This window comes from Rhopalosiphum maidis, chromosome 1 (genome assembly GCF_003676215.2).
Source record: "Rhopalosiphum maidis isolate BTI-1 chromosome 1, ASM367621v3, whole genome shotgun sequence".
Taxonomy (NCBI): Eukaryota; Metazoa; Arthropoda; class Insecta; order Hemiptera; family Aphididae; genus Rhopalosiphum; species Rhopalosiphum maidis.
In genome coordinates this window covers 36,981,738-37,004,820 of record NC_040877.1, presented here as the reverse complement: position 1 = coordinate 37,004,820, position 23,083 = coordinate 36,981,738, and the positions used below count along the sequence as shown (strand labels likewise).

At 27.3% G+C, this 23,083-nt stretch overlaps 2 protein-coding genes across 6 annotated transcripts in view; both read left to right on the top strand.

The window, feature by feature from the left end:
• The window catches only part of LOC113547762 (WNT1-inducible-signaling pathway protein 2), a 268,501-nt gene that overhangs the window by 219,122 nt on the left and 26,296 nt on the right, over nucleotides 1-23,083 (top strand). The window lies entirely within an intron of this gene.
• Nucleotides 153-3,579, top strand: LOC113547764 (deoxycytidylate deaminase-like). 2 transcript variants are annotated; one of them, XM_026948247.1, is made up of 4 exons: nucleotides 153-359; nucleotides 2,782-2,920; nucleotides 2,983-3,206; nucleotides 3,287-3,579. In XM_026948247.1, exons 1-4 carry the CDS (start codon nucleotides 263-265, stop codon nucleotides 3,532-3,534), a joined length of 708 nt encoding a protein of 235 aa, XP_026804048.1. In that variant the 5' UTR covers nucleotides 153-262; the 3' UTR covers nucleotides 3,535-3,579. The 2 variants fall into 2 exon arrangements, with proteins under 2 accessions (XP_026804048.1, XP_026804047.1); XM_026948246.1 differs by having other exon boundaries at nucleotides 2,980-3,206.

Below are 23,083 nucleotides of genomic sequence, written 5' to 3'. Positions count from 1 at the left end.
CGTATTCAGTGGCCTAAACAGTAGCATCAAATGTTAATTCCGTGTATTTTTTACGAGTCTTACTTCTTTGAAATTAAATTTTTTTCAATTAAGATAAGAACGACAATTGATGGTCGAACAAAGCACAGTCATTGTTCATTAGCCAGTGTTGTCACAGTATTCAACCTGTGTGGTTGTTTAGTTTCACTTGCGATTTATTTTTATTACGTTCGTGTTCTTCATATACGTTTCAATTAAATAAATTGTGTGATTTTTTTTTACAATGAAACGCTGTTCACAAAGTAATAATTCTACGATGAACGAAGACAACGAAGGTGCTTCGTGTTCTAAAATTGGGTCAACAAATATTAATAATTGTCGTAAGTTTTCAGAAAAATAGTAAACTTTTGATTTCACAAGTAAATATGTAAACAATTAGCATATTATAAGCACTTTTCGATGGAACATATTAAACTATGAAATAATTTAAACATCGATAAAATTGTCTTAATTTCAGCGTGACTATTAGAAACTGAAAATAAAAATATCTATAAAAGTAACAATTATTAAAATTATTTACTTTTGTTATGGAGTTCCCAAGTATTTTTTCTATCTCTAATAAAAACATTGGAGAAAAAGTTTAGGGAACGCCCTGAGGTATTAAATTATATCAACTATCAATATCATCTATATCTATGCTACAGGTAACACGTATTTAAATTTAATATCTAACATAGTAACATACATATAGTTATTAATATTAAAATTGTTTTTATTTGAATAATATAATATTTTGATTAAACATAGAGAGTGTGATTCACAAGATTGATCATTGAAAAAATTAAATATACCTAAAGACGATATTTTAAATTCTTGAGATTTACTATACTACTCTAGGAGCATTAAAAGTGATGATGGCAAATAGTGCTTTATTTTTTTTTATATAATAACGTCATTGTTTACTGTAAATTTTTTTAAAATTGTACATAACTAAATACAAAGTTTAATGAATAGTTTTCGACTTATTAAACTAAATTCACTTAGGAAAATGGTCAATGATAATATTCTAAAAACCTGGTTATGGTTATAAATACATACCTTATACCTATACTCTAAACTCGATCGGTTTTCGTCGCTGACGGACAGGTCATACCTTAGGATTTTGTTAACTAATTCCATTTTCGTTGGCGGTTTGTATGCCAATAAACAGAAAGGTGCCACGCCCGAGTATACAAGGCTGTTGTGACCGGGTTGCTTCTTATGTTAAATGATTATAATAAAGATCATAAAATTGTATATTTTTTGACTCATGTTTTTATTATTTATTATTCAGTCAATTTAGTAAATTATAATAGATTATCTAATATAGTTTATAAATTATAATTTTTAAATCAATTAAAAAGCATTTAATACCTATTGTAAACATACGGGTGCACATGCCAATATGTTAGGAATCATAGTTTACCTTACTATTGTAATATGAAGCAATACTTATTAATGTCACACACACACACACACACACACATACGTACATAGGTATGACTACATGACGTTGTTAACGACGTATTTATAATATTTATATAGGACTATTGTTTTGTACAAGACTCAATATCGGACACGGTACGTCATACGTTGTATGTCTAGTTCAGTTTTATGTTTCATTTATATTGTACTGTTATTGTAATCATAAAGTCATGTTATTATTTGTGTTAAATACAACAATCATCGAGTTAATTCAAGCTTAAATTTCAACAAATATAAACTATATGTATAATTTTTTTTCACTTAAAGCTCTTAGACTTTAGACAATTTACGTAAAATGTATACTGTTGCGATGAAACGAATCTAAGATTTTTTTGTATATGAATCTAATATAATAAGTAACCACCATCCTGTAGACAATACTTAAAAAATTGGGAAGGAACCGTTTATCGAATACCATTTTTATTTCGAACATTGTAATAATTATTAAATAACGAATATTGTAATATTTAAAATATAATTGATACAAAACTATCTTGTTAATATATTATGTTGATAGTTAAGCGAGGAGTTAAATTAATAGAATCTAATAAATTATAGGAATTACTTACGACTCGGTCTTTAGGTGCATCTAAAATGCATTTTTTATACTTTGACCTATTTAAAGCGCGTTCTGTCAGTTCACGCATCAACACGATCGCCCGCTTACACTTAATAAACCCCGACGTCTATGTCTCTGTGAACACAGTAAAAAAAATTAACATGTTTTCAATTTGGTCACAATATTATAAAACTCTGTATTTATTCATTTACGGAATTAATTCAATTTACAATAATATATAGTATTGCAGTATAATGTTTATAAGTACCAATAACCACAATATAATATGTTAAACATTAGTTAAGTCATTTATATTATATTTAGATCTCTTATACGATCAATTATACTTATTAGTATTTAGTAATAATTAAACTAATAATATAATGATTATATAGTAGAATATGTATTATAGAATCACTTAATAATATATTTTATGTTATGTACAAAAGCATATATCCCTATTGTAAACCATTGTCCTTAGGTATATAACTTAATCTTTAACAACTCCGAAAATAATCGTTAAAATTGTAATTTTAATAAATAAAAATTCTAAAATAAATTATTTTTAAGCGTAAAAAGACGATTTATTTGAAATGCAGAAGTGCTTACTTCTCAAGACACCCCTTAAATGAAACAAACATTGTCAATTATTTTAAAATATCGTCTTGAAGTATATTAATAAATTTCAAAAACTAATTTATAAAGTGATGTTATTGTAGATACGAAAAATGCTGATTGTAATAAAAAACTTAAAATTAATACCGATGAACCTGAAGCTCAAATTGGCTTAATTAATGAAACTACAAATCCCTATGATGATAATACAGATCATGATCTAGTATTGAAATCTTTAAATGAGTACGTTTATAGATTATACAATTTAAAAGTTTTTGATACCATAAATTGTTATATATAAGTAGGAACCAAGAAAATTGTATAAGCTGGGATGATATTTTCATGGCTACAGCATTATTGATGGCTAAACGTAGTAAAGATCCTGTAACACAAGTTGGTGCTTGTATTGTTAATTTAGACAACATCATCGTAGGCACTGGATATAATGGAATGCCTAAAGGATGTAAAGATGATGATTTTACATGGGCTAAAAATAAAGATTCAATATTAGACAGCAAATTGACGTACGGTAAATAATCATTTTTCGACTATGTTTTCATGTTATGCTGATAAAATAATACATATTTTAATTCTCGTTTATATTTTTAGTATGCCACGCTGAAATGAACGCTGTGTTAAATAAAAGCTCTATCGATTTGAAAGATTGTATCATATATGTATCGCTTTTTCCGTGTAATGAATGTGCAAAAATAATTATCCAATCCGGTATCAAAAAAGTAGTGTATTTGTCTAAAAGAAAATCGAGTAAATATGAAGCATCTGAAAAGATGTTTAAAGCAACGGGTGTATTAACGAAACAACACACTCGAAAACAGAATATTACACTTAAGTTTTAACGAATTTCCTAATACTCCAGAAAAATCATATTATAAATGGGTTACCTTAACTAACATTATTAAAATTATATTTATTTTTATAATAGATAATATTTAAAATTATATTTAATAATTGTTAGTTACTTATTATTTTCACAATTATCATTTGAAATAAATAAAATATATGATATAATAAAATTAAAAAAACAATGTGATTTATTTTTGTTTATTTTATAGTGAACCTCATTTCGTCAAGAATGCCTTTTGACATACCTAAATAATGATTTTGAATGTTAAGTTTAAAATCTTATAAGGTGCAAATCGTTTTTATTATATTGATTGAAGATTACTTAACGTTCCAGTTTCTTATCTAGTTTTTGATTTTTTTGTCTACCTGTATCAAAAGGAATATAATTTAAAAACCGAATGATTGTGTATATTTATTAGTCATCACCGGTGTAAAGTGTTAACTGCAAATCGAACGTGGTTGATCAATCTGTCTGCGGTGGATTGAATGCAGTGCTCGAGATATTTTTTTTTAAAAGTGTTTTAGTTCTCGGAAAAATCAGTTTAAGTGTACCTCGTAGATTTTTCAAAATTAAAAAAAAAATGAATAATATGGATGCGTGTATATTATTATTATTAGTATAACAACTGATATACCTAATAGGTAGTATTGAATAAGATAATATACAATTATCAATATATCATATTATACATAAATAAATATATGTTCTATATTAAACCTTGACATACTCTCGTTTATAATTTTCCGTACAACTTACCACAGCACTAGAAATTATTTACTTTATCAATTACCCCACAATCATACCTCCAAGCAACGGAACTCAACCATCCTTTGCATAAAATGTTACTTCCTCTGATCCTCTCATCTCAACTTTATTTAGATCCTATTTCACCAGTATATATTTTATTATCACTATTTTGTTTTAAGTTTTAAATTTGTATTTTCCATATTCTTGATACTATTTTAGTTAACCTATACCTGAATTAATAGCAATCGTTACATCAATACAATAAAATAAATAAATAAAAATAACGATTCTCTTAGGAAATGTCATCAAAACTCGTGGCTCGACGTATATTATACCTATATATATGCTTTTGAAAAATTGTTTTAACGGCATATATATAATGCGAGGATAAAATATTATGGCGTACTGTATGTTAATAAAAAAAAATGTATAGGTACTTACTGAGAATCGTAAAATATATTTATCAAATATATTAGTTATCATAATATTATTAGACTGTATTATAAGTTTTTATGGAATAATATGAAAAGTGCCTAAAACGGGGACTATTTCATAAGTAAATCTACTGAGTAATAACTTCGTCCTTCGCGTTAGTTTATGTTAAATGTAATTAATTGATAAAATATTTTAATATTGTTTAATATTTCACAAATTATCGATATTAAATCAAAATGTTTTCTTAACATCAAAATAAAATAAATATAATATTATGATATCCATCTTTAAGACTTGTGCTAAAAAAGCATTTTATTGTAATTATTTTTAGCCATTCCTCGTTGAATCAATACATTTTAATTCCCGATAAAATGCATGATTATTGACAAACAAAAAAATGCAAAAATAAATCAACCGTATACTTACATAAATTATTATCATGAAAATAAGAAATACTATAGTCAAAAGGTATCTGCCGGTAGTATTAAAATGCAAATAAGACGTAGACCCATAAATCTGAGATTTATACAAGGAGGCTGTAGCTGGTGACTCCCTATCCCTGTCAAATGTAATAATATGGAACAGCAAGAGACACGATCGATTCCATAAATTTTCAGACAAAATACATCTTTTAAAACTCAAGTTGATTTCATAACAAGTTTTTTTTCCAATATATCAACGTCTACTTTTTTAACAATAAATATTTTGTAGAATGAGTATTGTTGAAAAACAAATTAACAAATACTAAACTAAAGAAAAACACGTATATTTTAAAAACAAATAATATAGGTAATAGAACAATAAAAAGAAACCCAATAACATATAAAATATAAATCAAGTATAGAATATTTCATTATTGCTCAAAGTTTAAATTGTATATAAAATTACCCTGAAGTTAGAACTCTCACAAAATGATAACATATAGTATCCCAATATGGCAATATTACAATACTTTATACATAGCCATAATTTGTACACAAAATAATTAATTTATTTGGTTATTGAATGATAAAGCACATAGAAATTAATACATTAAAACAAATGTTATTCAAACATAAATTTCAATATCAATTCACAGTATAGAATAATATAGAGACTACCATATTTTAAACTTTGTAAGTAAAAAATACATTTTATCTATTGAGAAATGTATTTAAATATCATATTATTTTACGTATAGTATATAAGAATAACTAGAGTAAGAGTGTATGTATAAAATTAAAACTTATTTACAAATAATGAAGTTAACAAATTATATCTAACGTGTTATTTACACTATTACAGTCATTGTAAAATGGAGATACTTTTCGATAAATTCGTAAATCTTCGACTGTGGCTGTCGACGTACGTATTACGCTCATTGTCGGAAAATTAGAGACTAAGTTTCGTACAATTAACGAAATCCGTAAAGTGCAGTCATCACTAGAATACATATATATATATATATATATTACAAACATCGGTTAGATAGAGCGATGACGTCAATAAATAATATTTAAATCGTAACATACACATTCCGAATAGTCACCACAATATTGATAATATCACGAAAATATAAAATAAAATATTCACATGTGTGTATGTATTCTATATTTAGATACTTCACAACGATTTAATCATTTCCATTTTCACTGGACATTTAGCGCTTGCGTATACATAATATAGTAGTACTTTTAAGTACTTAATACATACATATATGCATAAGATGCCATCTGCAAAGTCTGAGAGTTCCCACACAAATAGGTCTCCCTCTTCATGTAATTTAATGTTGTTGTTTTAATTGTATACAATACAATAAAATATACCGTGCAATTGAAAATATTATTAAAAAAACAGTTATCATTTTTTTTTAATCTATAGAAATAATTTTACAAATTTGAAATATTTATTAATTTATAAAAAACAATTTGCAAATAATTTGTAAAAAAGTTCCATCTGTGTTATTTATAAAAATAATAAAAAATATATTAAAATATATATCTACTCGTTATGTTTTATTATCATCACAATACGAGTATATTCATCAAACACGACATTCAAGATAACATAAGATGTTTTTGTGCATACATTGTAAAATATTATATGTTTATGATATGTTCACATCTGCATATAATTTATTTATTATAAGCGCTCCGAACAGCAAGAAAACGACAATATATACGAAATGTATAATATAAATAATATATAATATACAATTAAATAGTTTTAAGAATTATATTGTTATAAACATATAATTACCTACACACCAAATAAAAATTAAACATAATTTTGAATAAGAGTTAGTTATAAATTATAAATGTATCAGTTAAAATATACATAATGATACTAATATAAGTATTAATTTAACATTTATATTTAACAAAATTAAACTATCAATAAAAAAATAATTTTTTTTTATCAACTTACAGAAAAACAACATTCTAATTAAATGTGCAATAAGGTGCATAAAGAATAATATTTTTGTACATTAAAAATTATTTTAGACTTTTAAAGAGTAATTTCAGAAAATCCATATTGAGTAATTTAAAGATAAATTTTAAGTCATTAAATAATCGTTGTTTAACTCTAAACTATTGAGCCACGGGATCTCCCCGCATGTGTATCTACACATGCCAGCTACAGTTGAATTAATTTCATATGTTATAAATTTTAAAAATTGTTTTTGAATATTTTAAATTTTATCAAGCACGTGTTGATATTGTTTATCAATAGCCAATAGGACCGTAACTATTATTGGCACTCTGCAATAGGCTCGCATACTTTTTATTAGTATCAAATTGTAAAAACAAAACAAAATAAAATGTGAGCATAAGTCTCTAAATATCTGAAATTCTGTGGTTTTACAACAAATCGATTTACGTTTCAACACACATTTAAAATAAATATTTTTTTCTTATGTTTTTAATACATTTATAAACTGGATATGAAAACCATATCACAGATACCATCCTTTTCCTCCCCACTTTTCATAAATAAATAAAATGTAGGTATATGTTTTATTTTTTGCACTGATGTAATATATACATATGTGTAACACGCATATAATGTTATAATCTTAGAATGACGACAGCGACAACGGCGCTCAACGGTTCTCTCTGAGTCTCAGACGTCTGTTGTCATTCTTAAAATATAACAATAATAATAATAATAATAATAAGATATAATTTAATCGTCGACACGTCTCAGTGGAGGTGGCCGGAAATAGTTTGTTGTTTGCCATGACAAAGCAAACAATTCTACGACGGCATGTATTACTACGTAAATACAGGGTGAAACAAAAATAAAGCTGAAGAATGTAACTTTAATAACTTAACTTTTGTTCTAATCAATATTCGGAATATAAATTGAACTATTATTAATCGCAATGGTTATATTTAATGATGAATACAGTTTGAAAATATTGATCAGAACGAAAATGATTTTGCAGTTGGATAATTATATTTATCAGTTACTTTTGTTACACTCTGTATATACAAACACATCTAAGGAGCAGTATTTAGGCTTATATTCACGGGCAATATGACGTGTTGTTGAGAAATCTACCAAAGAGTTCTCTCTAATGGTTAAACAAAATCGTCTCCGATCGGAACAAGGAAGATGATGGGGAAGGGTGAGTATAAATATATATATATATATAATATATAAACTCGTGATCGACAGCAGCCAGCAGCAGATGTTTTGCGTACATTCGGGCAATTAGCGATCACTCCACCGTACTACTACGCGTACCTATATAATATATTATTATATTATCATCGTGCGCCAAACGTATTATGCCGACACACCGAGCAGGCGAGAAAGCATGCTATAAGGTTGCCGTTCGATTATGAGCGTATACGTTATCGATAATATATTTCGATGATCAATCGCGTAGTTTTCTTATACGTCATGTTCCGTTGAAGAAATCAATCCGCCACTGTCTGTTAAACTTTTATTAATAGTTAATATTACCAATAGGCGTAAGGTTTTATGCATTTGGCGCATTGAATTTAATCAAGTTTGACGAAAAACACTATTATAGTGTTTGAAATCAAAATGTTACATACGATTTATTGTTCGAAGAGAAATTAAAATTTTAACACATATTTAAAGATAACTAATGCAGAACCAAAAGAAATGTTCAATAACTACGATATTTATAGAAGCTGGCAAAAGTTAAAGATAAAGCAAACCGGGCACATTTGGATAGTGGAATGCCAAATACGATAAATCATGATTTTGAGTACCATATCGGAAAACACCAAGATATCTTTTAATATAGCACCACTGATGAGAGTGTATGACATGAGTCAAAGATGTATTCAAAGTCCTGGGAATAGATAGGATAGTAACTAGCTATATAGACTGTTAAATACGGAAGAGAATGGGAGAACGACAATGGTATGTAAACGATCTGGAATAAAAAAAAACTGGTACACGATGAACAACCAGTTTTCGTTTTAGCTGATAGGTGCAGTCGATGAAAAAGCACGTGGCGGTTGTAGCTCAACCTTTGTATCACGTGGGTCAAGTGTAATATGGGTCTCTGGCAATATTATTGGTTTATACAATACAACCTTATACAGCGACGGTACCGTAGTCGAGAATACAAAAGTATTATGGTCACTTCGCTGCACCTGAATTTTCCCAGTTTCAATTGGATTCCATAATATATATATATATATATATAAATTAATACCTTAAAGGCAGGTAATTTTATATTCGATCGTTTTCTGTATTATATTTATAAAATTCGTCTACTCAATATCACTTAAGTTTATACCATACACTTGAAATTTTAAATTAAAATCGAACACTTTGATTTACTTAGATTCCTGTAGGGGAATGAAAACTATTAGAGATTACACATTATATTACAGTAGCAGCTAGTGGCGTGGCTTGATTTTCGGTCAATAAAAAGTTGCATACAACCTGCATCTATGTAAAAGTTTTAAATTCGACACAGATGAATTTTTTTTTAATATCTTAGTTGTTTCGTGGATAATATAGCGAAGAAACTTCGCCTGCAAGGCTGCAAGTCCAAAACGTATTAGCATGTTAAACATAATAATGCATTTTTGCTTTTAAATAATGATATATGATTAACTTTTTATAGTATAGACTATAAACCAATAATATGCGCACAATATTCACCGCGACAATAAAAATCATTTTCCGAGTATTCAAAGACATTCGATCTAAACCCACCATTCTCGCCGCGCTTGTAATTTAAAGTTATTTTCCTAATTTATCGTCCGTAGCGTGTAGGTAGCACACAACACGCAGCTTATAGGGTTCCCGCAGAACTATATTTTTTAGCCGTTTAACGGACATCGGTAATAATAATAATAATATAATCGCCATACCACTACGATTCACAACCGATTATAATAATCTCACGTTAGGCCACGTTTTATACGATGTCGTACATGCACAAATATAATAAACCGCACGGTGTAGGTAAAGTATATAATATAATAGCAATTTATATACATATAAGTATACGGGTAGACGTCGTTAAAACAACGACGATTATTTTACAGGCGTATATATATATATATTTATACAATATTATCATAATATAAGGGTACGCGACAATATCGGATTATGGGACATACATCCGACCGGGATGACGGGGTGTTCGATCTCACTACTGTACACCGGAGTTAATATATCATTATTATTACGTATGATTGCGGCCGTATACGGCGGGTTGCGCGCCCGTTTTAGTGTCGTATAATAATGCACTTACCTGAATTACATAATGCCACATATAGAGTGGGATGAATGTTATCAGTTAGGTCGGAGACATTATGTACGCAAGATAGACCTACTAACCGCCCACGTCGTAGCAGCATATAGGTGCACGTATAAAAACCAAAATAACCACCCTCCCCCCCACCCAAAAAAAAAAATCTCAATCACTGGCCCCTCTTTCACCGCCCTACCGCCACTGTCTACAACACGAGTAGTCGTCACGATCCGCTCGTATATAATATATACTCGTTCAATTATAATTCGCGCATGCCGTAATAATTAATGCATCGTTATAAAATACACGATGGTACGCGGTGGCACGTAAGGAGAATATTATTATTACATTATGCACCATCGGATTCTCGTTTCAGAAATATTTTATCGGACCGTCGCGAATAATTATTATTTGTCTACACACGCGCGCGTGCGATTAAACGGGCGTCCGGGGCAAACGTTTCCCAATAAATCGAGTAGTGTTGTTTTGTCTCTCCAGAGTACAATAGTACACGATGTATTACAATACTCTGTGAACCACGAGTTATAAATATTATGTACTTATACTTGTGCTATATTAATTCGTGAATTGAAAAATGAAGTAGTCCAATCACTATAATGATAATAATATATGACGAGGGAATTCGACAAACGGAATTGAACGAAATCTTTAAACAATAATAAATCTATTATTTACCGGATTTAGATCTTTAATTTAAAAGCCATGAAATAATTTTCGGTAAAAAAATATAGTAAAATGTTTTTACTTTAACATTTTTTTATTATGTCTTACTTTAGTTATACATTTTTTAGTTAATAAAATAAAAATCGAAAAATCATCTCATACAATATTATAGCAAGAGACGAGTGCTATCAACTAAACTTGATTTCCAAGGGCTATACTTAACAATATTGTTTAGTTCTTACAAAAAAAAAAAAATATGCACAGAAATAAATATGATTTTAAAATCAACCATGACACACTTTTTAGCGAATAATATACGATGATATACACAAATAAAAAAAATTTCCTCATTTTTCTATGAAAAATACGCGTGTCTATTATAGTAACGTTTTATTTTTAAATATAAAACCGCAAAACATTAATTATTTAAAATAATCCTTGTAAATGTATTTTTCTAGACGTATTTAAACACTTGACCAGTATTCGCGTAAAACGTGCGACACATTATAATAAAATATTGCAGTCATCGATGCAAAGTTATCGTTTTCACGTCGACGAGTTTCTTCCTTTCACGTTGTTCTCATCAGTTTAATGATAAATTAATTTAGCGCGGGTCGAACGCCGTTGCTGCGTCTGAGAAATTTTTTTTTAATACACAATATAATATGTAATATATATTATACATCAGTATAAACGTTTCGTTGCGTTTAAAGTTTATACAGTCACGCGTACAACCCTCGTCCCGATGTAAGTTTCCAGACAATTTGTCGTGTTATCCACTACCGGTTATTAGCATTTCGATTAAAACATAGTATATGTTATACTCGAATAACCTATGCCGTTTTTCCTACTACGATTTTTCCATAAATGTTTCGTTACGAATGTGTTGAATTTTTTGATGGTCGGTCACTCGTTTTACTGTTTTTATGACGATTATGATGTACGTACCTATAACCATCACATCTAAGTACAAAAAAAAAGTGAATGGTAAAGTAGTCATAATTGGAAAACTGTTGTTCACGTACATGACCTTTGAAAGACGTATTTCTAAGTTATTATTATTATTATTATTGTACGTAAAGATTAAAGGTACACGGCGCGGCGGTGATTGAAAAAGTTAAAATTAAATTTTGACTAGGTTTATAACGGTGTGATGGATTAAATAAATTAAACTGTTCAAATTGGAAATAAAAACTAAACGGAGAAATAAAATCCTAACATAACATTATCTAAGGCAATTTGTTTAAATGCTTTTTATATATATCAAAATAATACGATAATTTTCAAAAAGTAATTAAATGAATTGCCTTTACCAAAATCGTAATTAAAGAAAATTTAAAACGAATAATGTTGACAATCATAATTAAAATAATAAAAATGACCTTGCAGGATTTTAAGCATGGATTTTAATCAAACTAATTGTTATTGCAGCTGATAGCGGTGTTTAACATAATATATTATTATTATGATAATTTCTTAACCTAACCTAACCATTGAATGCATGCGGTATAGATATTATAATATTATAGTTTTTGATATAATAAGGTTATAGGTAGTATATTTGTATACCGACAATATTATTATGATATACACTAATAACTACTATTATATCATCGTGTTATAGCCGATTCTACTAAGACTATACATATCGGTATAACGCCATTATATTGTTATATATTAATATATTATAATATTATGATAGCACATTAATATAATATAAATTCAAAGCATGTAATTCACTCGACCGAATTCGCATAATCTACTGCATTGCGCTAGATGGATATTCGCGGTCGAATTCAACACACAATACAACAAAATTGTTAATTTATAAAGGTAATTAGGTAGTTTTGGGACGGTGAACGCATTTAATTTAGAATTCTCTCCGTGGATCTTTATAAAATATAAATATCCGACATGATAAGAAAAAATATGTGTTGTTTTTTGCTCCTTCTCGATGTGTTTTTGAAATTTATAATTATTTTTATGGACTAGCTGTCAGAACTTTATAAACAAATTAGGTTGGGTTATAGGACTACAGTCATATTTTCAGGATAAATATAAAACCATCTACCGAGAAAAACAGTAATGGACTCCAATAGAACCCAACTCGTGTACTCATCAGCTAGTGAAATTATATAAAAATAAACCAAATTGTGTTACCTATTGTAAATTGATTTTCAATAAAAATTGTCAATAATCTCAAAATTAGCAATAATTATTATAAGACCGTTGTTCATTAGTTCTAAAAGAATCGTTTGTAATATACTTATAAAAATTTTCATAAATACATTTTAATTAGGTCTAAATAATTAACATATACGCCGTTGCATTTATACGCTGCATATGTAGAATGTAAATATATTAAAATAGAAATTGTCTTTTGTGCATACCACATTTTGAATTCTTGCTATATTAATTTTAAAACTTTTTATGTCTAAAATATATAACTTGGAATAGAAAAACTTGAGTGGTTTTATATAAGCAAAATGCGTGAAGTAAAATTGAGTTGAAAAAAATATACAGTAGGTAATTTGCATTTAGAATCGACTAATGGATTATTTCTAACATTTTTAAGAATTTTTTCTAAAATAAATATTTTCTTGAAAAAATCTTAACGTTTGTACTTGAATAATATTTACTATAAACAAAACAGATTTCGATTTATTTTATTAGCGTCTAAGAACATCTGAGTTTTTCAAATTGAAAACATAATACTAATATTATTCTAATATTGAATATCTTTCATTGAAAGTTCAAATTAAATAATAAGATATATGTACATTGCAAAGTTTTATACCTAAAGTCCTACGTGATTTTTTTCTTAAGTTCTAGAAAAAAATGATTGCATTTTCATCTGTTACCGTTTTTTAACAAAAATTTACTTTTAAATAATATGTATTATACTAAAAACTGAAATGTATATTTATAATGAATTACAAATATTATACTTATTATTTTTTTTTTCAAAGGAATAAATATTTACTTTCTATCCAAAATATACATTCAATACTACTTGATGTATTTTTACTTCACAGTTAATTGACCATATTACCTTTTACCATAATATTACCATATTACAAATATTTGTACTAAATTAAGTACATGGACTTTAAAGTTCTTTAAGTCTTTTTATTAGCAAACTATTATAAGCTTCGATCAATCCAAACACTTAGGTTATTAGTATACTGGTGTATATACAATTAGAAAATATAAACATGTTCTTATTTTTAAACTTCAATGAGATAACTAAAAAACGGATAAGTGTGTGCAGTGTCGTGATAAATTTAAACTTAGTTTATTCGTTATTTAAAATTCCTTTACCATTAGTTCCCGGCGTTCCCGTCATTACTTAAAAGATCAAAAAACGTGACCCATTTAAATTCAATTTTACTATATGATTAGTAAACATGAATTATGCAAACATTTTCGAGATTTAAAGGCAGAATAATTTGCAAAACAAGTGCGCCCGTTCACGATAACAGTGTACAATGAGAAGGATGATATTATGTGATATTTGAGCAAAAATAATACTTTGCTGTTTAAAACGGATGAGTGGAAATCGATCAGAAAATATTGCAGCAAATAAAACAAAACTTAATAGTCTTGTTAATTTAAACTTCAAACACATTCTTATTCGATATCAATGCCGTGAAAAAGTAGAAATCGGTAGAATCCATTGTATAAACTGAAATAACAATACAGTCTCACGAATGAATTGCTCCACTATAAATTCAATAAACCACAGTTAAAAAATTATAATCAATTGATTTATAAATATTATAATTTTTGTAATTATTTGCTTACAAAAGATAAACGACTTAAATTAAAAAAAAAACAAGCCACAGCTCATTGTCAGAATAGTTTAGGTTGACAATGTTGTCATTTTTTCCAAAACATGATATTATCTAAATAATAACAATTTATATTATGTGTTTACGCGTATTGAATCTGCGTTCTACATTGGGTATATCGTATGTAATATTATGTACCAATGAATATAATTTAATAATTCAGTTAGTCTCTGGTTTTGTTGAAATATGAAATAATGAATCTTATGAAGGCTAGTTATTCAGTATTCAGTAATCTGTAATGTCAACGCTTGAACGAGAGCTTTATTAACTGTAGCACTACATTAAATTTATTCTGTATAATTTTACGTTACCCAACAACTACTCCCGTTGAAATGTTTAATAATTGACACATTCCATGTCATAGGACGACACGTACATTGAATAATTAATTTTGATAACAATAAAATAGTAAATACTAAATACATACATGTATAGGAGGTACCTACTCGTACATATTATAGACTGACCTAACCGCAACAGTTTTCAATAATTTTAATAAATAATTAACTTAGTCAAATTAATAAACCCTCTTTAGAATTTGATATCAAGCTATAAAACAAAACTTGTTTTGTTTAAACAAATTTTTCAAACACAATAGTACACTTCTAAACCACTTCCCGACAAATTAAATTACTCAAAACATCCAAAATGAAATAAACATAATTAAAAATAATATGGAATTCATGTGGATGACATTCCGTGTGGATAATATTACCTATAACGAGATTAACAATAAAACAGCAGTTCTTGCGAATAGAACAATCACTGGAATACCAATAAAAAACACTAAAGTTATCATCAAATAAAAAATGCATGATAGAGCTATTAGAATTCTATTTTATTCACTCATAAACTCAAATGGGTAAAAAAAAATATTTCAAGCTTGTAATTTCATGATGCATTTAAAAGTACTGGAAATTACCCTAACAAGGACCAAAATCGGACATATTCTTTTTAGTCCACTCATTCCTAATCAAAGAACCTTTATCTAAATATAAAAAATCAAGTCAATTTACAACTCAAAACTATCCAAAAATCCAAAATATGCGAAATAACTTAGCGAAAAAAAATCATTAACACTAAAATAGTTTCAAAATTGTAAACTTTCTATCTCAAATACACACTATAAGTCAATTCTATAAGTTTGTAAATAGCACAACACCTTAGTTCTAAATGTTCACAGATGCAAACCAAAAAATCATTATATTTAAAATTGCAATTTGTTTTTTATTTTTCTAAAACATGTACAATAGGCTAATTACCGAAGAATATGAAGCTAATTAATTATACACTCTGTACCACTCTGTTGTATACATAATATGTCGAATGGATCTAGTTAAAATCTAATTCGATGATATATTATATATTGAATAAAAAAAATTAAAATATGTTTAATAAAATAATATACATATTACATTATTACTATATAGGTATATTGTATACCAAAAACGGTTCTGAGCGGAAACGGATATCACCAAGTCATATGTATTTTTAGTAAAGCTATTAGAATAAATTAACTTTTGGTATTATAGTAGGTTGATATAATTTTTTTCAAAAATACATTTTATTATCATAATAATATGTATGTACAATGTAGATATATATAATATCAAATTATATCAACTTAAACGACGAAAAATGTAATAACACATTCCTGTAAAAACCATAAAAACAATAAAAATAAATTAATCATATCTATTAATACATAATATTTTAAAATATTATTTAACTGTTTTTACGGTTATTCGTTTTTGAATTGCGACAAAAAAACGAAATTTATTTTATTAAAAATTGGATCTGCGTAAAAGTTCCCGTTTTTCTTAATTTTTTGTCTGTTTTCCGTTTATAAAAACAAGTACTGTGAAATTTACTGCATGCACCTTTATTTTGTATTTCAAATCCTACGAACAATTTTTTGGTGGTTACGTTAGTAAGTTTATAAACCTTTAGTCAGTGAATGCGATCGATTACCAAAAAATTATCTGAAACAAACTAATAATTCTGTAAAGTTAAGGGAACAAAATACCTATTACAAAAACACACTTCTAGTTTTCTTCTTCTCTCGATAGCTCTACAAAAGCAAAATCAAGAAATTCAATAAAACTTTTTTTATATATTGAAATGCCAATTACTAAGTTCGAAAAAACATTTAATTTTGGACAAATTACAGGGAAAGTTTATAACAGGCACGTTTTAAAAAATAATAATAAATAATAATAATAAGCAAATCACCATAAGAGTCGTTTCTTGTAATTTTTGAGTTTAATGATCGTATGAATTGTCGTCAAACGTCAGCAACCTGTTTGGACGGATAGTTGGAAGCGGGGACAGACGATTTACAGGGTAATGAGAAAGAAATTCCTGCACTGTCGACGACTACCACCGGCAACGACAGCAAAAATATGCTCTCGAGAAAACTGACGTGGATAAACATTTTTTTCATTTTCACAATCATTTCACAGGTTTGATAAATGAACACGGGTAATGTTGAAGGGCTAACTGGACAGGTGAATGGGGTGGAAGGAGTAAAAAAAAAAAAAAAAAATAAGAGAAAAAAGAATGGATGTCTTGTATACGTTATACATTTTCGTGTTCACTATTATTCATATCCTTTGTTTGCGTCAAACTATGCAGAAAAATATATGATAACCCTAAGGAGTCGTAATGATTTCTTCTCTAGTTGTAATTTTATTTGCACAATTTTTTATTGTTAGATAAAAAAAAAAACGAATGCGATTAAAAGTTTTCCACAGAAAGTGCGTATGGTTTCCCCTAACTAACTGAAAACAACATAGCAATAAAAACACGTTTTACTCCTGGTAAACACAAGTCAAAGTTTTTAATCTAACACCAGCCTGCGGAGACCGTAGAAATTATTTTTTATTATTCATAAAAACGTTAAGAATGTAATTTAATTTATTAGCACCACGTTTAGGGTTATTGAGAACAGTTCTATATTTTTTAGTAGCATGTTTACGTTTTTAAGCTCCAGTCGCAGAAGACTCATTAATTTAATTTTACAATTAAAATAATACAATTTTTAGGATTATATTAGCAAAGTGAATCAACAGTTAACGCAAGTATCCAATAAAATTGTAAAGGTCATACTTAAATAATACCTACTATACATTTCGCTTGTTTTGAAAACATAGTTTTTAAGTGCCATAAGCGTAATACACAATAAATATTAAATTAATTTAAATTATTCAAACAAGGTAAGACTATAGATTGGGTGTTCAATAAATCTGAAAACTCTTAATTATAGTATATGTATTTTAATACCTACATATTAATATGGAACAATAATAGATAACATTGCTGTACAATGTAAAATATTTAATAACCTCATCAATTATATTACAATGTTATCGTTTATTTGTTCCAATTAATCTAAAACCCATTTCCAAACTTATTGAGCACCTTGTATGTTTAAAAAAATATATTTATATTTTAAGAATATACAATAGTACCTATTTAATAGTAAGATAAACTTTTAATATATTTAAATACATAATATTTATAATATTAGATTTTTAAATTGATTCAAGTTTAACTTTAAATTATTATCTTGCTTATTGTACGTGGTTGTAAAATATTAACTACCAATGTGTAAAAATATAATTTAAATCATAGAAAATTATATTAATTTATTATTAATATATATATATAACTATAATATTATATGATTCTTTTATTTATATGACAAGAGAATAAAATAAATACCTATGTATTACTTATGCACTACTCTCAGGTCTCGCATCACATCTTAAATATGTTTGAAAAATAATTTAAACTATTAAATGTTGGAAATTAAAAGATAAAGTTCTAAAATTATTTATCTCTTTGATATACAAATATCATTAATCGAGGAAGATAATAGAACTTTATTTTGAAATACATTTTACTTAATATTTTAATCAGCCCTAAATGTGAACTTATTCAATTAAAAGTTAGTAAGTAACACACTTCTATATTATTTTATATTTTTCGTACAAGCAAAACAATATAATTTTAAGTTTTTATGAAATAATTTATAAATAATATATTCAATTATTGTTTAATTATGTAATTAATATTACGCATGCCTTATTCATTTGTATTATTTATAAATAACACTATATACATTGAATCATTTTTTTTTTTTTTTAATAATAATCAAAGTAATGAAATAAAATTATAACACAAAAATAAAACATCATCTATGTGATAACCTTATAAATAGTAATTTAGTTGTTAAAATTAAGTTTATTTTTGTTAACCCATCTCTTTCACAGTCATTATATTATTTTTCACTTTTCCTACAAGCTGTTGTCTCTCGAAACCCATAAAAAAACCTTTTGAACATATTTTGTTTTTTTCAATACTTTTTTTTTTGAATTGCGACCTTTATTATTTTTTATTAATTTTTTCATTTCAAAAACATTTGTTTCAGCGATCTGTTTCAATTTTTCAACTTCGAGTCATTAGGATATTTTTTTATTTGTTTAATTGTAATTTAAAACTATATTTCACTGCTTTTACACGTTATTGATATCAACAGCAATTTTGAAAAGTTTAATTTAGTTCGATTGTTTATAATCGTATATTATAATTTTTTCACACCGAGAAATCATTAAAAACGTAAGTATACGTAATGTGGCATTTGCTATGAAATTCCAGCTTTAAAGTATTAAAACACAATTCATATATTATAGCATTACGGTAAATTATCAGGTATTACTTATTAGTTATTATCGCATTGTATATTAATAATCACGTTGTTAGTTTAAAAATGATCCTACCAAAACACGATATTTGCACTTCTCGAAACCATAGGGATGTTTTTATGCAACAAAAATATCGCGTTAAAATAACGTTTTTGCATCCTGTTATTTTATTCTTGCCGTATGTAGTACTTTCAACAGTCTTCGGCGTTATAGAATTCCGTGTCGAGTATTTTGCGGATCTTTTACTGCGGACATATAATTTCCCCAAGGGTGCAGAAAAGTACGTGAAACGAGACCTATGACCTAGTTATTGCTTGCTGAGCAAGCGTTATCGGGGGATTCCAGTTTGCTGATATGATATTATATATCTTGTAGTGACCGCATAAACTTTTGCTATAATAGTATCTGTCCTATCTTTATAATCATTCCTTTACTTCTATAACGTGAACGCGTGACATCCAGAAATTGCGCAACGACCGAATTTCCCGTTTAGATTATTGACAAAATATTTTTCACTCGTCGGACTCACTCCGTCTAGACGTTTCATGTAAACACTCCAGTATAGTTTAAATTATATTCATATCCACTTAATTATTATCGGGAGGAGGCTCACAAACTTTTCAGATATCACACACAACGTTTATTGGTTTTGAAATAAATGAACAACTAACGTTTTTTATAAATTTGTAATTACTTATTAATTTTTGATCGTATAACACAAATTATGTCAATTAAAACCAACCGTATTTTTAATTGTTATTATTAAATTATAAATTAAAATATACTTTTACCGGGGCCATATTCAGAGTAAGTCAAGGGGGGCATGGGATAGAGGCGTAAATTTCAATACTACTTATATAATAATTTTTTGTGTAATACTTTAAAAATATATATTTATTTAAACGACTTATAACAGTAGAGTCTAGCTCTATTATTGTTGTTTAAAAATTATTAATTGTTTTAAGACTGTTGGAGCACATAATTTGAAATATTGGCAATCTATAATAAAAATATATGGAATATCTATACGTATATATTATACGTATAATTAATATGTGGCTAATATTCTCGTAAAATAGGTAGGTATGAATGTATTTATAACAAAATTGTATTTATACGAAATTTACGTGGCCTGTCAAATGCAAAATTCCCATTTGAGGGGGTGGGACGCAAATGCAGTAATTCGCCAGAGGCGCTACCAAACCTCAATACAGCCCGACTGTTACGTATAAATTAATATAAAACGACTATATTAAACGTGATAAATCGTATTTGTTTTATAACTTATCTTAACTGCTATAACTATGACTCTGAATACAAAACTAATGAAACTTAGCTTAATATATAATATGCATGTATCCTTAAATGTATTTTGGTTAATATTGAATAACAATATTGCACCTAGATCAATTGCATCTAAACGTTTAAAAAAATTATAACGTCCAGTAATTACAGTCGTCATTAGTTCATTTTCTAAAATAACAATTAACTACACTTCTCCGAGTGTTAATCTCGTGGTGTTACGTTTTTAAATTTATGGCGTGGCTGAAAACCAAAATTTATGTTCGATTTAAATGTATATATAATATATACAATCATAACAACATCCTATTAAATCATTTTATATTGATTCATTTAGTATTGTCTACTCGTATTTTACATTATTTGTATTGTATTCACTACCTATACGTATAATCATTTGGAGAATGCCGGCAATCTCAGTTCTAATGAATTGTTACTGAGCTTATTACACAGTTATGGGCTTTTTGGTATATGTATATATAGGTGGTTTCTTCGTACCAACGTTTTCCGTTTGTTGCCATTCTTTCGTAACTATTTGCCGCTCTCCAGGGTTTTCACGTGTCCATTATTTTCCTGCATTGTTGTTTTTGGGCGGTAAAAGCTACAATATTTTGATTCCGTTTAACTTTATAATGAGAAAACTTGAATCTGAGATAAGAATCTACAGTGTGTAAGAAACAATGCGCACATTGGTCTAATAATTTTCGGAAAAGTTCCCTCATTGATGTTAGAGATTTATAGACTTGCGTAATCTGCAGTTGACTCGATGTTGATGTATGATGGTGTCAGTATATTTGCTTTTACCATTGTTCGTATTGAATAATCCGGTGATGAGAAATTTAGTAAACTTCACATTGTATACTGCACATTATACTGCATGTAACTATAATGGCTTTTAGAAAAGAACTTTGCACATCTCGCTTAAAACACTGTAAATATAAATTAACGAAATTAAATTAAATGTGTTTAGGTACTTTTTTAAATTAAATATTCATTATTAAATTATTCCAATGTAGCAACCATAGACTCCGTGGTTGGAAAATGTGTAAGGTCATATGTACCCAAGACACGGGTAATCTCACCCGGGACTGATAGGGAGTGCCGGACAGTATCGAAAATATATGAAAATTAATAAATTACTATGAATTGTTGACAATTAAGTACATCAATGGTGTATTTCAATTAGGTATTCGTTTTTAAATTTGTTTTTATTATTATTATTTAAATTAATATCATATAAAGATTACCGGATCTCACTGAGAAAAATACGTGTGGAGGCCCAGGGTTATCTTAGTTTACAAATATCCTTAAAGATAAACAATATACATAGGTACCTCTACAATATTTTATGATAAAATAATGAAAAGAGAAAAAAAATTTCTTTTCGTAATAATAATATATAATTTAAACTTACAATGTTATTCAATATGGTGTACATATTTAGTTTTAGTCGCATCATATTCATATCGGAACCAGTTGGAAATTTTCTTTTTTTGAAAAGAGATAACGGCATGTTGGTCATATATCTGAACTCCCATAAAATAAAATACTTTTCAGCAACCTGTTTTTGTGAGCCAGACGGGCCAGTCTAAGGTAAAATAACTAGTGCAGAATCCATGATTTATAGTGTCCAAATAATTGTGTTTTTTTAGGTATATGGTAATAGTTTTTAGATATAGTATAAAAATAAATATAATACATAGTTAAATGTATTATAAATGAAAAATCGTATCAATAAAATTGAAACAAACATTAAAAAAAAAAAATTCTAATATGCACATTGCGAGTTTGTGCATAGGATATTTCTACTGAAATATTATAATGTACCTATATATTTTTATTATTCACAGAAAAATAACCTTAAATATTTAATCAAAATTGAATAATTTTAATTTAACTTTAATATAATAAATGTAAAAGTATACATTCCAATGCTTGCACATATAAATAGGTATTCAAAATTTAAATATTCAATTATTTAAAATATCTACTTCAATTTATTATTTAGTTAAAATATACTAACAACAATTTTAAATTTAATTTTTAAAATAAAAATCCTTATTTTGGTGGTAGTATTTTATTATG

Excerpts from the sequence above, each read along its gene's own strand:
- LOC113547764 (XM_026948246.1), top strand. The coding sequence starts at position 263 with ATGAAACGCTGTTCACAAAGTAATAATTCTACGATGAACGAAGACAAC. Across the intron at positions 360-2,781 it reads AACAAATATTAATAATTGTC|ATACGAAAAATGCTGATTGT; the intron begins GTAAGTTTTCAG and ends ATGTTATTGTAG. Across the intron at positions 3,207-3,286 it reads AGACAGCAAATTGACGTACG|TATGCCACGCTGAAATGAAC; the intron begins GTAAATAATCAT and ends TTATATTTTTAG.